Source organism: Osmerus eperlanus, chromosome 15 (assembly GCF_963692335.1).
Source record: "Osmerus eperlanus chromosome 15, fOsmEpe2.1, whole genome shotgun sequence".
Classification (NCBI taxonomy): Eukaryota; Metazoa; Chordata; class Actinopteri; order Osmeriformes; family Osmeridae; genus Osmerus; species Osmerus eperlanus.
The window spans coordinates 7,764,637-7,779,857 of NC_085032.1; the positions used below are offsets into that span (position 1 = coordinate 7,764,637).

The window sequence follows — 15,221 nt, forward strand, 5'->3', positions numbered from 1 at the left end:
GTAACAACGCACCGCAATCCAGCATCATCTTAATAAAGCATGTCAGTCCGGCAGGACGCACGAGAGGGTGTCATTAATTGCCAATCAAGGATGCATTTTCAACTATTATTCAGACCCAGGATTTGTAGATTGAGCAATCATGATTGCAGAATTGCCTCCTAACCAAGCTGAGATGAAATGACCTTTGCTGTGATGAAAAGCCTCGACATTCCACAGGCGCTGTCATCCATGCACATGAAATCAAACACACCGAGGCAAGGAGAGTGTCTGTACTGCATAACCACGCTCATCTGCACTCATATACTGTAGTATACACCTACCATTAGTAGACAGTATGCAACCAAACTGCACTGTACAGTACCTGAAGTCATAGACTGGTGTTTCAGAAAGGACATTCTCAACAGAGACAAAAGAGGGAGTTTGTCTGAGTAAACCACTCCAGTCAGAGTTTTATAAATAAATAAAACATATTGAGATGGTTCTAATAGTAAGTAGTCTGACATTGTTTTCATCCCTTGGAAAACAGCAAATATAGAGTTTATAAGAAATGTATATTTATTTGTTTTGTCTCTGAGAGATGTTGCAGGATATTGATGAACCACATGGAAAACCCCCAAAAGTATAAATTGCTCAAACCTTTCGTTAATGGTTTGGAGTAATTGAGACTCATGTGTGCATGGTGGTAAAGTCGGCAATCTTGATTGGATTCCATTAGGCGATTCCCTGCTTTTTCAGGAAACCAAACACTCAAGTGTATTATGAGGGAAAATAGAGAGGGAGATGTGCAGAAACGTATTAGTCAGCTGTAGAAGGAGGGTCCATCATCGTTCATCAAACACCTGCTGTTTTCTGCTTGGTGACTATGTAGGGGTTATAGGATGACTCTCTCTCTTTCTCTCTTTCTATTTCTCATCCTCGCTCCATCGCTATTTAAATATATTCCTCTCTCTGGTTTTCTCTCTTTCACAACACAACACGTACAAATGTCTGTGAGGATGACTTACGTTTTAAAACGTTTCTTAACGTTTTCTGAAAAACTGACAACCTTTCAATGTTTTATCTTTTCCAACATGAAGCACCCAGCAACAACATTCTGTATTTACATTCAACAACCTGCACACGATAACTGCATGATATTTAAAAAGTTTATGTTTTTCAAAGCAGATTATGAAAAAAACATATATATATATATATACTGCAGATAAGGCTAAGTATGATAATGTTTAGACCCCCCTTTGAAAAGCTTCATTCTCAAGAGGTCAGCGATGACACCCAGCTCTGCAGAGCGTCTGCAGTTTAACACCAAGTCTCCTGCAGCAGAAACTAGTACAAAGATATTCTAGCATCCCAGAAACACCATAACTGCTTTTCCTTGCCCGGACAACTCCAGAAAGCATACTGTAAATTGTAGTCAGAAAGTCACCAACCGAACTTCAGATAACAGAATTGAAAACATGTTGAGGTTGAACCCGAGGAAGCCTCAACATTACACATCTACTCCAGAATCATCTTGACACTCGCATGCATAATCCAACTCTTCATTAGTAGTTGTTTTCGCCAAAACACTTTTTCTTCAAGACCCTGATGGTGTTTTGACATTCTTTACTAAGTGACTGTCTAGCAAACTCCCAAACCACTCACATATGGTGAATCTTCTGTTAATGGATTCAGTATCTAGGGCCTTTTTCTGTAGCATGACACACATAGACACTTCAGCAACTAAGTGCCATGGGAATATCTAAACAAGACTGAGAGACGCCTGAGGCACTACCTGCCCCCATGAGGGACAATCCACTTCCCCGACTTAGTGCAAGCTACATTTAAACACACGTAAGTTACATAAGTAATTCTCTGTTGTGTAGATACTTTGTGTATATGTGCAGTACATCTTGCCTCTTACCAGGATGACCATTTCCTGTCCTTAAGTATATATAGTTCGAGAATAAACAGCAAACCAGCAAGAAGCACACAAATCAGATCAGCCCAGAGGAGAAATAAACAAAAACGATGACTCACCGAGAGGTTGTCCGGCGATGACACGGGCGTTCTCCCCTGCCACAGCGGCGCGGGCGTTCCTCTCGCTCACGTACTGGACGAAAGCGTAACCCTTGTGAACGGAGCAACCCACTATCTTGCCGTACTTGGCGAAGATGACTTCTATGTCGGTCTTCTTGACAATGGCTGTGTTGAGATTGCCGATGAAGACTCGGGAGTTGAGGGAGCGCGGGTCATTCTTGTTGGTCACGTTGCTGGTCTGAGTCTTACCAGTCATTGTCGTCCGGTTGCCCTCCTGGGACACAGACAGAGGGACAAGACTTTAGAGTCTTTAGTCAGGCCAGCCTCCTGCAGATACCTGTCCTCAGTTATCGGTAAAGAGAAGTCAGGGTAAGGATTAGAATAGTTTTGTTGAATTGTAACACAAAGTAGGCCTATTTGGTATGGGTTCAGACCAATTTTTATTGCAATTTGTATGGGAGATGCGGAAAGTAAATCCACCTGCATGCTACATTTCAACAGGCCTGTTAAGAGGACATTTAGCACTATTGTTCTTCATAGAAATGGGTCCTTTAATAAACTATTGTCATGGAGCCCAACTGCACTTATTGTTCAACTTTAAGATCAAATATTTCAAGGATGAAGGATCTGCAGTACAGTATTTCTAAGTAAATGTGGTTTACTTAAATTTAGTTTCCACGGAAACACCGAGACTTTTCAGATACAATACCTGACTTTACACACACTCACAAGCGTACGTGCAAACACACACAAATACACACACAAAGACGTCAAACACACACAAATAAATACACACGCATCTCTTATCAGTTCAAGGTTTCAGAGCTTCTTTCAACAGACACTGGAAATGTACTGCCTGTTACGCAAGTGTTATACAATTTGTTTGTACAGTGATTAGTGCAAATATTTGCAGGCTGGGTCCAAACTCAAAGAAGTTTCCCTCTAAAAGTGGGTTGTTCTGTACCTGGACCGGGGAGGAAACTGTTCACTCATCCAGGAAATAGAGAGCAGCCATGTGATTTAGAGAGGAGAGTCTCTGTCAGGCGTCCATTTCACCCGAGACTGCAGTCATTCTAGCTGCTCAGCACGCCATTCATGAAAAGATACAAATATTTTTCACTTCTCACACTGTATCTATTAGTTCCTAAAAACCTGTCTGTGAAGAGTCTTTCTGAAGAACCGCAGAATGATGACGACATGGTGTTAGTGGGCCCTGTGACCAGGAGGAAAATGTGTTCTTAATTAAAAGGCTATGAACTGACTGGTCAATGTAACTTCAGGCAAAGTGCTTCTACGCAAACATACACACACAGGAAAAGGTTTAGCTTGATGATGACCATCAAAATGTAATTTAGGGCCCTAACTCCTGACACCCATATTGATGTTGGTGGGCAGGGCATGAAGAACGCCCGCAAATCAGACAGGAAGTGTTAAATGGCCTCTCCCATCAGATAAATAACCAGTGGCTAATGGTCAGCTGAGCTCGCCTCCTCTTCGCCGTGGCTCGCTGCTGGTGGATCTCACATCTTTCTTTGTGGGTTTTCTCTCTCTAATGTATGTCATCAGCACTTTCCCTTTGACCTTGGTGTTTATTTACAGCAGCCATTAAGATGTCCATCACACAGTCAAAGAGTCCTGCAGGGCACCCTGGGAAAACAACTTAGAAAAAGGCACGAGCTAGCAAAATGATTAGGTGGAATATTTACACATATTTTAAATCTTAAGTGCACTCCATAGAACAGCTCATAAAGGAGATTTAATAATAGAGCTGAGTGGCACAGCAGTAGATGACACTTCAAGGTGTGTCCTGGATCTGCTGTCTGGGTGTGGCCCCAGTCTGAACCCTTCCATAAATACTGGATATACCCCCAGTCCATGTCCTCCCACCAAAATCAGAACTAAAGTAAATTGTCTCTCTGTGCGAAGGCCAGAATCATAATTTTCCCCATCGAAACAGACTGCTGAATGATGAGGCAAAGGTCAAGATCCATCGCTTATACCCAGAACACACAGCTCACTGTGCTATGTTTAGATAAGGCCGTTGCCAATTTATATCTCGCATAAAAAAAGAAAAAAAAGTGAGAAACTCTGACGTCAGACGTTTCTATATGTGGAAATGGCGGCTATGACTGTTCTTTAAAGACAGGGAAAGTAGAAAAGGTTTGGTTTCTCTGAAGGGAAACATTGTAAGACGCTGCCTGCCCAAAGCTTCATAGAGATGTAATCCAGAACTCCTAGAATTGACTTCCTGTGTAGTGTTCCACCACAGTTCTCTTCTTCCTGCCACAGACTCCTGCTCCTCCTGTTGCCAGGCAGCCTGTCAGGCAGCAAATGGCTCAGTCAAACAGAAAAAGAAAACCTTGTCCATAGTTGACATTTCTCTCAGGTATGGAGATGCTACTGTGCTCCAAGAAATAGCATCGTAAATGGGAAATCCTCCAACTGATACTGAGACGATCACTTACAAGTATCCTTTAATGCTTGTAATTACAAATAATGCCACTTGTTTATTTGTTTGAAAAGTTTTCCCCAGTTGTTTATTCATGGCTTTGTGAGTTAGGCATGACAACACTGTAAATCACAGTTACTGTATTCCCAGCTGTAATGTTGGACATGGTTTCTGTGACACAACATTGCAGCCTGAGTACCTCATTCTTCTTCCAACGTGCGCTTAAACCTTCCTCGGGAGGCTTTTCCTTACCTGGAGCAAAGCTCATTTCACTAGAAAATTGGCTCAGCTTGTCAGCTTCCCTTCTTTTCATTGCTCTCACTCATCCCCCACCTCCCACCCTCCTTCCCATTCTCTTTCTCTCTATCTCCCCCCTTATATTACTCCCTTCATCTCTTTCCCTCTTTCCCTCTTTCCCTCTTTCCCTCCCTCCCTCCCTCCCTCCCTCCCTCCCTCTCGCCCCTCTCCCTCTCCCCCTCTCCCATGCTCTGCCTCTGTCCCTCTCTCTCTCTCACTCTCTCTTTCTCTCCATTGCTCTGCACGGTGCTGTTTCTCCCTTGCATTCTCTGTCTCACTAAATTCAATCGTTATTGTTGCGCCCCAAGCAGTGATACAATTAGCTAGCAAGCAAATGGAGCTATCTCTCATTGGGCTCCAGCCACCTGGAATAGGGGCCAAGGGGAAGGGAGATGACAGGAAAGGGGATTCTGTGTGTGCTGAAGCAGAGCAGACAACGAATGGTTTACAAGGGAACTTATAATTGTCCAAGAGGAATCTTGTGTTCATGATGGACAGGGTAACACTGTCAGGGACAGGAATTAATTGCTTTCTTACGTACGAGAGAGCTACATCTTGTTGACGCTAATCTGTTCAAACACAAATGGGAGCAAATACAAATAGATCAATCCCTGTCTCTTCTTAATTCTCCTTGATTGGTAAGGTTTGCTCCAAAGGGCGATTAATCTTCATTTTTAACTAGCTACACCAAAAAAAACATTGGACATGCAAATGTACTTAATAAGGAAAAAGGCTTGTGCAAGAGTTTGCATCACTGAAAGACACCACTGACAAGTTCATCAATCACTCCAGTTTAAGGTGTGCGGTTCTACTTGTCCGTCCCTAAGTTTTGTACAAATAATTACGTAAAAACAATGTCCGAGCATTTCAGTACTTCCCAACTCTTCCCAGAGGAGAACGGTCCGGTAAAAACGTTCCCACAAAATCTCCCCCCCCCCTCCTTCTTCACCTCTTTTGTGACCCATGTTCACAGCCTCTGCAGTGCTGTCTGCTCCTGGATCCATGCCAATCATCTACCCCTGCACATGTCTTAGAACACCCCAGCTTGAGCCAGGTGATACAAAATGTCCACTGTGTAACGACAGTCCTGTGCTTTTCTGTCATTTGCTCCTAACTTGGTTATTTAATTGCATATATATTGCATATATGCTGTGGTGTGTGAATATGCAGCCTAGATCAAGCCCCTGGGTTTTTTTAAATTGTCGATCATGTTGCCATACAGGATAAAGTGAACACACATGTATGTGCTTGGTGTGAGGTTTGACTTCTGTTATGTGGTTACTCGGTGTTCCTTGACTCTTTTAAGAGGTGAGATCCCGTGCGCCATTCCTCGTTAGAATCTGTGTCATCATTAGCGCTCCAAGTTTCAGGTGCCGCTGGGGGGGGGGGGGAAAGAAGATGCTTTAATGGGAACAAATTAGCATTCGTTTATGTGTACTCTGAAAGCAAAGTTAAACAGCGTCTCTGCTCTTAATTAGTACATATCCACACTCCACAAATAATGAGTGTCTCCAAAGCAGTAGGAGTACACAGGACAGACTTCACTATAAACATATGCTTCATTCCGCACTGCGAGGGGGTATTACTCTTTGGCACTGATTGGAGGGGGAAACGTTTCATTTGATCTCGTTCTCAGCATCTGACAATTAGCAGCAGGGAGAGCGTGTTTCATCTTTCATCTCGACCGAACACCGTTTGACAAATATGCGTTCTCTAGAATAGGAAGTTGTCCACTACGTGTTTGCTGAAATCGGAAATCCACAACAATTTGCCACAAAAGGGTCCCTCACTGTTCGTGAAAGTGTTCAGAAATGCTTGTCAGCATGATTTCCTGCCATTATACGCCTCCCAAAAGCTTGCCAATCAACAAGTTATATTTGAACGAGCCAAACAAGTGTTTGCTAATGGACATAACACAAAGAGGGGGAAAATAAAAATATCCGTCAGTTGTGGGTAAAAGCTCAAAGTATATCTGCTCCTGGGGCCGCACATTTTCAACAAAATTGTGAATGTGTTTTTTTGCCTCTGCCTTTTCACAATATTAATGTCTGAACACGTGATATTGTCTCAGGTTCCCCTCTTCCTCCCCGTTCTCTCATGGTAGTGCTGGGAGACTATGAGCTTTCTGTAGCCTGGGTCTGACCTGTGTTTTATCACCCAAGTCCAGTACCAACTGCCCTTCCCTGCAGCTCTGCAGAGCCCCGCTCACACCCCAGCACTCTGTCATGTCAGGAGTTTGGCCCCTCTTCCTCGCTGCACTTTTAGAAAAGCACATATTTCTCCTGGCGAGGAGGGGAAAGATGAGGTGGACAGAAGGAGCCACGAGCTGCCGATGATTCTCCCTCACCAGTTCTCGTTCTGGAAGCTGTGTGGAAGAAGGGAAGAATGGAAGCCCAGAGGCACAAGTAACTTGTTTCTATGTGTAAAAGAAGAACAGAAAAATATGTTTTTGTACATCTTGTGCCTTCAGGACAAAGCTGTGTAATGAGAGACTGTACTGGATGTCACTGTACTGGATGTTACTTTGCTTGGTGACACTTGATGAATCTCCAGCACACTGTATGATGGCGTAGTTTGAAATTGAGATAGTAGTTTTGCCCCAGCAATCCACACTGCAGTACATTCTCCATGGATAAAAAAGTATTTCTTATCTCTTTGCATGAATGTGTTAGAGCAGCCCTCCCAAGCAAACATTACTGATAGAATGCCCCCTCCCGGACAGAGGACTGTCCTCTGTTCTGTGAGGTACAGGATGGAGCCACCAGCAGAGTGAAGCAGACGTCCTTCTCAGTGCCATTGAAGTGTGTTGGGTGTGAGGCTGATAAAACAGAGCAGACTAATTGAGACAGAGACCGCCCCCTGCCTGGGTGAATTGCCCATCCTTTGGCTGAAGACATTCTTGTAATTACAACTGCCAGAACACACCAATCAGTCAAGGTAATGTGCAATCACAGGTCGAAACCTGACACTAGGGAGAAGTTGAAGATGTCCGTCTGTCGTTAGTGTGGCGTGTGAATTTCTCCATCTCAGTGGGAGACATTGACTGGCTACTGTGTGGAAACACTACTATACAGTAAAGTATCTTGCCATGACTTTAATTGTGATTTATTCAGGAATTATTCAGAAGATTGTCAAGTGAAAGTACAGGATAAATGTACTCTTCACTACTTTCCGCCTTTCATTTTTGGACAGACTACTGTTTGCCAGAAAATTAAATCATTCACAGACAGTCTATATTTTCTCTCACATTGCATGTGATCAATATTTGTCCACATTCTGACACTGGCAGCTGCCTTTTCCACAATAAAAAATAAAGTCCACTTTCTTATAAGTGTTTTATTTTACTGTGGAGATATTGAAGCTTTAAAATGATAGATGTTGTTGAACTGTTGCTGGAGAAGCTTTTTTTTGCAGCATCAGAACAGCATCAGAACTGCAAAATAATCCCGAGTTTTTCTCTGGTCATTTGTCCTATGTGAGTAGCTTGATAAAACATACTTGAATCATAGTTTTAACTTTTTACCACCTCTTACAAAGGAAGTTTAGATGGTTTATCTCAGAATTATACAGATCCCTTAGTCCAAGAGTAGAACAGAGAGAGGTGGCGAGTGTTAAAGCCAAATTAAGAGGCCTATTATAGCTTCTTGTCAGGAGAGAACATGCCACTGTTTCTCCTTTGGGCAAAGCCATGCTCCTTTTGCCAGATAGGTCTCTCCCTCGACGGACAGTGGGTGAGGTCCAGTCAGGAAGGAAGGTCGATTCTTCTCACTATAGTTTCTGTTTTTCATTTTACGGTCTGAATTGGCACAAGCAAATCAATTTTCTCTGACATTGGTTTCTGCCCCTGCATGCTGAGGGATGTGCTCTGTTCAGTTTCCAGTCAAAAACTTGAGGTTTGAAATACTTTAATTTAGTTAAAAAATATGTATTTAACACAATCCTCAGACATAACACAATCAAGGTTTAAGCTTTAAAAATGTTGATCGCCATATTTCTTCATTTTCTCTCGAAATTAGTTGAAAAGCTTCTAGAATAACAACAACCCTTCAGATTTGATATAGTGGCTGAACGATTTGAGCCTGAGAAGTAAATTACATGTCTCAGAGAAGTAAATTACATGTTCAGCTGAATTACTTAATTTAATGGCAGTGCATGGTGTCTACATTAGACATGGTTCACACCCTCTCCCTCTCAAAATAGACTTCTCATCCCTCTCGGTAGTTTCCTTTCCGTTTAATTGCATGGTGTTGGTAACCTATAAACTACAATTAAAGGGCCCTTAATATTTGATAGCAGCTCTGCCACATATGAATCATTCAGCAGAGGTGCAGTGGATCTTTGTGGTTCATTGAATAATTCAAGGCTCCTGAAGAAGTGCATGATGGGAATGAGGAAGAGTCTAAATCAGCTATGTGGCTTAATGAGGGGGTCCGTCATGCCAAGCATGTCCCTCAATATTAGCCTCTCTATCCCTCTCTCTCTCTCTCTCTCTCTCTCTCTCTCTCTCTCTCTCTCTCTCTCTCTCACCCTCTCTTTTCAATCGTTTTCTATCTGGTTAAATCCGGCTTTTAAAGACCTTCTGTTTCTTTTAACCTGCAGATGACAATGACTGACATAAGTAGCTCCTCATAAAGAGCAGACAATGACTGTACAATGAGCTGTAATTAGTGGGCAGCTGAACAGGACAGTCCGTGAGATTGTATCAGATGGAGTGTGCGGCTGAGCAGAGCCCAGGGGGGAAAATCCACAGTTCCCTGGAGCTCCTAAACAGTCATTGGTGCCTCATGGAGGGTAGCAGCTTGTTTTATAGCTGTGGAGTTCTCCTGCTGGAGAGTTGGTCTATGCAGCACTCCGAAAGAGCCCGATGCCTCAGTGAACTGGATCATAGTCTGAGCTGTTGTACTGCCGTATTAGAATACACTCGCACGCCAGCCTATCCTCCATTCTTAAGCGGGTGGGAAATGTTTGATTTGAGCTTCCTGCTAAGTGCCAAATGTTTAGTTTGGAGAAGCATTGTGTCCAGAGATGAGGAATCATACAAAAGAAAGCTGAGTAGAGGTAGAAGACTGAGATATGCTTGAACAAGACATTGTACATGTTCAGAGTTTGATCCGAGAAACCCTTTTGCTTTCATAGTTGGAATAAACCTTGCCCAAGCCCCAGGCCCACTGTAACCCTCTCGACACGATGTGATAGTTCACCCTAACCCATACCCTAACCTTCTTTGGGGTTACATGAATTTCATGGCTGCCCCAGATGTAGCTTAAGTAATGCCTCACCCCTAACCCTGCCATCTGACACAACACCTCTCACTGTATTTCATAAATCCATCCTGGGACGGGACAGATATGAAATATCAAAACATCTCATAGATGGCAATTGCCCCGTTTTTAATCTGACACATCACCAAGGCTGTCAGATGTTTGTATTAAGACATGAAAGGAAACAGGCTTCCCTGTGCGGTTTAAGTTTTGACAGTTTGACAGGGCCGACTCTCTTCCTGCTCTGCACTTTCCTGATTGATAATGTCTGTCTCCGGTTCTTTCTCTTCTTCCTCTCAGAGGGTACAGTAGCACAAAGGTATGGAGCTTGAAGCCACTTTCTGAGTAAATCTACAAATCTTATATCTTATCTTGGTTACATTTGGTACTTTTACTCTTCATTGTCTATGAACGCCATTATCACCTTTCCAGACACAAGGATACTGCACCACCTCGAGTCACTAAACCCCTGCGCTGGATCTGATCGTTTCAAAAAAGGACATGACGCACACTTGAATTCTGAGAGGCAGTTTAATCACATTTAATTTAATTGTAATTTAGCTTACGAATAGACAAAACAGCCACACCCACACATCTCACAGTCCAACATCCCACCCAGAACGATGATTATGTTGCCTAACACTGTGGAAGAAAAGACCCAGGGAGATGGCGGAGAACGAAAGATAAGCTCTGAGGCTAACTATTGTATAGCATTGACAATCTGGCTCCAAATGTCACCTGGTCTATTCTGAGACTTGATAAGAGAACAGAGCTATCAAACCATTTCCTCTTGCTGCTGCCACAGTGACAGGAAGGCCATGGAGCAGAGAGTAAACGTCAGATGAGAAAGCCAAACCCGGAGATAACCGTTCCCCATTCATTATATTTTTGTATGATAGTCATACAAACCTATCAATGGAACTGTTGCCACGTTCTGCTCATCTGCACCACACAGGAAGTGACATGAAAAGACCCTATTTCATAGCTGTAAAGCAGCCCTTAGGCTGTATAATAGGCATCTGGGACTGGGATACAGCATGCTTACATTCTGGGACTAAACAAAATATGGCCTAAAGGACTAAATAATTCGTTTTTTTCTCAAATCCAAGCAAAGGCTTGTTTTTATACTAATAGAACAAACATTTGTGAGATATTTAATGTGAGAAACATCCGTATTTGATCGCGTTTTGTCAAACTTACGTTTTAGTAATTGATTATAATTTACCGAGGTAATCATCCAGGTATATTACGCAAATGTACTTATCATTAAACAGGCTATAGAACAGTGCATGACTGCTGTAATCAAATACCCAACAAGGTCATAGTGATAGTAATGAGAGGAAGGCAAGTGGCAGACAAGAATAAGTAAACAACATAAACTAAGGCATTTACATATTTAGTGTATCTTGGCATTGCTTTATGATCACGTTAATGCTGTTCTAGCTACTTTGATAGAGGATTAAAAAATAATAACGTTGGGACAAAAGAAAACTTCAAAATGATGTTTTGTATCTCAGTAATACATACAGCTTGTGAGAAAGAGGTGTTCGGAATACTGAAGGCATGGATACGACATCTGCAGGTATTTACTTTTCACACGGTTTCAATGTCAGACTTCTCTCTCTCCGTCTCTTTATCTCTCTCTGACTTTCTCTCTTTTGCTCTTTCGCTCGTTCTGCTTTTCCAATTGTCTATCTTCTCAGGCTGTGGCCAAACACAAGCCTGTCAACACTAACTCTTTATGTCAGTAAGATTACCCCGTGAATAAAACAAGCAAGAGGGGGTGAGCAATGACTACTGATAGCCCTTCTAATGCAGAGCAAAGGATTATGGGTAAATTGGTGGCAGGCCTATTTTCCCTGCTCGTGTAAGCCCCAGGAAGTCTACATAAGTAAACTCTTTTTCATTTAGGAATGTCTGTTGTGAATTCATTGTCCTGACACAACCTCCAAGTAGCCTAGATGGACAGGCCTTGGAGAATGTTTATCACTCTTTTGACAAATTTGTCCGACTTCAATTTCCCGAATGCGTTTAGCATTCACGTTTAGACCACTTGATCTTAACTGAAAATGACCAGCAGATGCAGATTCATGACACGGTGACACACAGGACACACCAATAGGCCTATCACATGATTATTGAATGTATATTCATTTTCCAACTGGCTTTGGAGAGTCTAAGGATTATTGCTCAGTTCGCATCACATCAGACCAAAAATTAATTTATGACAGGGCTGTAGGCAGCTTAGTGTTTACAGCTTGTCTTCTTTCTGGAGTATGCAGGGGAAATATAATCACACCACAGATTTCTCTCCCCCTGTCTCTCCATTTATTTATCTGTCTCTCTCTCCTTCTCTCTCTCCCTCTCTCTTGCTCTCATTCTGTATCTTACCTGTCTAGAATCCACTTTACTCAAACAATCAAAGCAACATCTGAAGGATAAAGACATTATTTCAACCACACAATGAGCTCCTATTATGGTAAATTGGCATAGACAGTTTAATCTTTCAGCCAATTGCACTAAGCTATTCATAAAGCAAGTGTGTAGTCACTAGGAAGATTCTATAAGCCTTGCTTGAATTCCACGCTGTCAAAAGCTGTTCTGGTTGTCAAATTGAAATTGCCCAAATCCATTGACTCTTCGTGAGCCATTTAATTTGCTCTGGAATAATGCTACCTCCTGTAAGAAACCGTTTTGATTACCCTAATGTTCTTCAGTATGTTGTGAGTGTGAGCTTTGACATTGAAACGACCTGTGTCTGTTTCTTCTCTTATGATACCATCGGACTACCAGGCGCACAGTCTTCCACCCACCATCAAGAACAATTGACATTATCATAGGTAAAGTTCATCTCAAGACCAGGGACCCAGGAATAGTTGCCAATTAGATGACTTATTCAGACACATTCAGAATGGATGTAGTTGAATGCTCATTTAAAATCTCCATTCTGTAAGTGTCTGTGACCCCTCACCCTGTTGCTATCCATGCAGACCAGTACAATTAGATGTGCCTGGCTAGTGTGTGTTGTGACAGAGCCAACAAATTCATGAAGGACGTGCTGTCTGTTTGCAGCATCAGGAGCGAGGGGTGATTAGACAGCTGTATCCTTGGTCCACACCAAGGCCAGATTGACTCCTGGTACTGAATGTATTAACGACCAACAGTCTCCGGCAGGCTCCATTATTCAGTATGAGGAAGAGATGTAATGACTTTCTCCTGTAATTAATGATTCTGAGGAGCTTATTTTTTTTAAAGAGATTGTCCATAATAGACGTGTTAAAGGAGAGAGAGAATGAGGAGGTGGAACAATGTTCAGCCTTGATTTGAATCGTGAGTGATACAACAGAACAATGTGGGATAAAGTGAAACAAATATCCTTTTTAGCCCTAATGTGCAGACTTCAAACATGATTTGTTATGTTACTATGAGATCATCATAATCAATCACCCATTTATGGGGTGAAATGTAAAAAAAAAAGTGAAATGGTCTAGAACGTTGCTGACAACTGTGCTTCCTCAACAGTTAGTTGAGTTAGGTGACTTAATTTGTACAGTATTAAAATGGCTAGATCGCTGAATAGCCTGTGTCATTGTAAACATTTCCTGGCTTCTTAGTAAGTTATAGTATGTGTGTGTGTGTATGTGACATATTTGTTTTTGATCTGTGGAGACTAGCTCCAGAGTCGGCAGCTGAATCAATTCAAGGAAAGGAATGCACTTAGCTTTCTCAATCCATGAGCCCAGACAGGTGCAGACCTGCCTAAGAGAACGGTCAATATGCTGGACCAGCACTCCATATTTCAATCTCTGGAAGAAAGTGCTGCCTGTCAATATATTATAGATGTGCTATATTTCACTCTGTTATCTAGGTTTTCATGAATGGCTCAACAGGTGGTTGAAGCTACTGTATATGTGGTCAAATGTCAAAGTATAGGGCTGACTACAAATGTGTTTCTCAATTGACCATATATAGGACAGTGATTGTTGGCCCAGTGGTAGGGACTGTAATGGAGTTGATATCTTTGTTGTTTTTGTTGTCTTAAGGGCCAGTGACCTTCAGTGCCAGGGCCCTCAGGATGCACTTTAGTACACATCTAGGCTACCATTTGAATACCATGAGAAAAATCCCAGATCATAGTAGTGCTAAAGGCAATTTGTCATTTTTTTGTAATTTACTTATGTGTTTGAGGACAGCAGTCTTAAATCCAAAGACCACATCCATAGTGGTTGTCTGGCAATTGAGAAATATATTTCCAAGTTCAGATTCATAAAAAAGAATCCCTGCTCATGAAACAAACAATAGGTACAGGTTTCTTCAAACACTCAACTCAAACAAAGCAACATAATCGATGCAACTCCAGTGCGTCTCCAACTCTTTCCCTCCATGAAATATGTATTTGACCGCGCAAACAGCAGGCTCGGTGATTATCATCAGGCTTTCTCCCCCAGACAGACAGGAGTCCACAATGGCTCCAATCAAACAGCTCCAGATCCCCACTTTAGCGCAGCCTCCAGGTGACCACTTGTAGCTGCCAATCAGCCCAGAGAATAGAGGCAGCTCCCTCCTCCTACTCTAATGGCTGCTTCATGCAGCTAACCTTTCCGGTGGTCCGCCTCACACCCAGCAAAGTCAATTCTCCTCGCTTATTAAATCATTCACAACACAATCAGCACTCGGGAGTGTGTCTAAAAATAAACATGTTTCTGATGATGTGAGCTTCTCACCTCCAGCTCAGGAACAGCCCTGAGCAGGTTCCTGTGAACAGGACTGCCTGACAGAGATCACACGTGTTGACTGTATGAGGCTGGGAAACACTCAGATCTATATCTCCCTGCCAGATCTATTTCAAAACTAACAAGGGGTGCTTAACAATGTCATAACATTGATTAAGTACTTTGATATAGCAGCAATCTAATCATTTGTGATTTGATCATGTCAACCTTAGCCAGATTGAAACATAACATTAGTCTTCCTTTACCAACCAGCACATGTTTTTCACACCATACATATGTGTTGCTTTGTTGCCACTGAGCGTGCAGTCTGACAGTATCACCATTCCTCTCACGGATTGTAATGACCGTCAATCCAGATGAAGCCCTTACCTACAATCCTCTCACTCAGTTCTCCAAGCCTCCTCAATTTAAGGACCAATCCTGCACACTTCATGTCTATGTATCTGTGGAGCAAGGATTTCCACC

At 42.4% G+C, this 15,221-nt stretch overlaps 1 protein-coding gene across 5 annotated transcripts in view; it reads right to left on the minus strand.

The window, feature by feature from the left end:
* Nucleotides 1-15,221, minus strand: part of LOC134035072 (RNA-binding Raly-like protein) — a 52,206-nt gene that overhangs the window by 25,327 nt on the left and 11,658 nt on the right. For all 5 annotated transcript variants that reach the window (XM_062479878.1, XM_062479879.1, XM_062479876.1 and 2 more), the window contains exon 2: nt 2,017-2,290. In XM_062479878.1, the coding sequence (XP_062335862.1) occupies nt 2,017-2,272 (256 nt within the window). In that variant the 5' untranslated portion in view covers nt 2,273-2,290. The remainder of the gene's footprint in view (nt 1-2,016; nt 2,291-15,221) is intronic.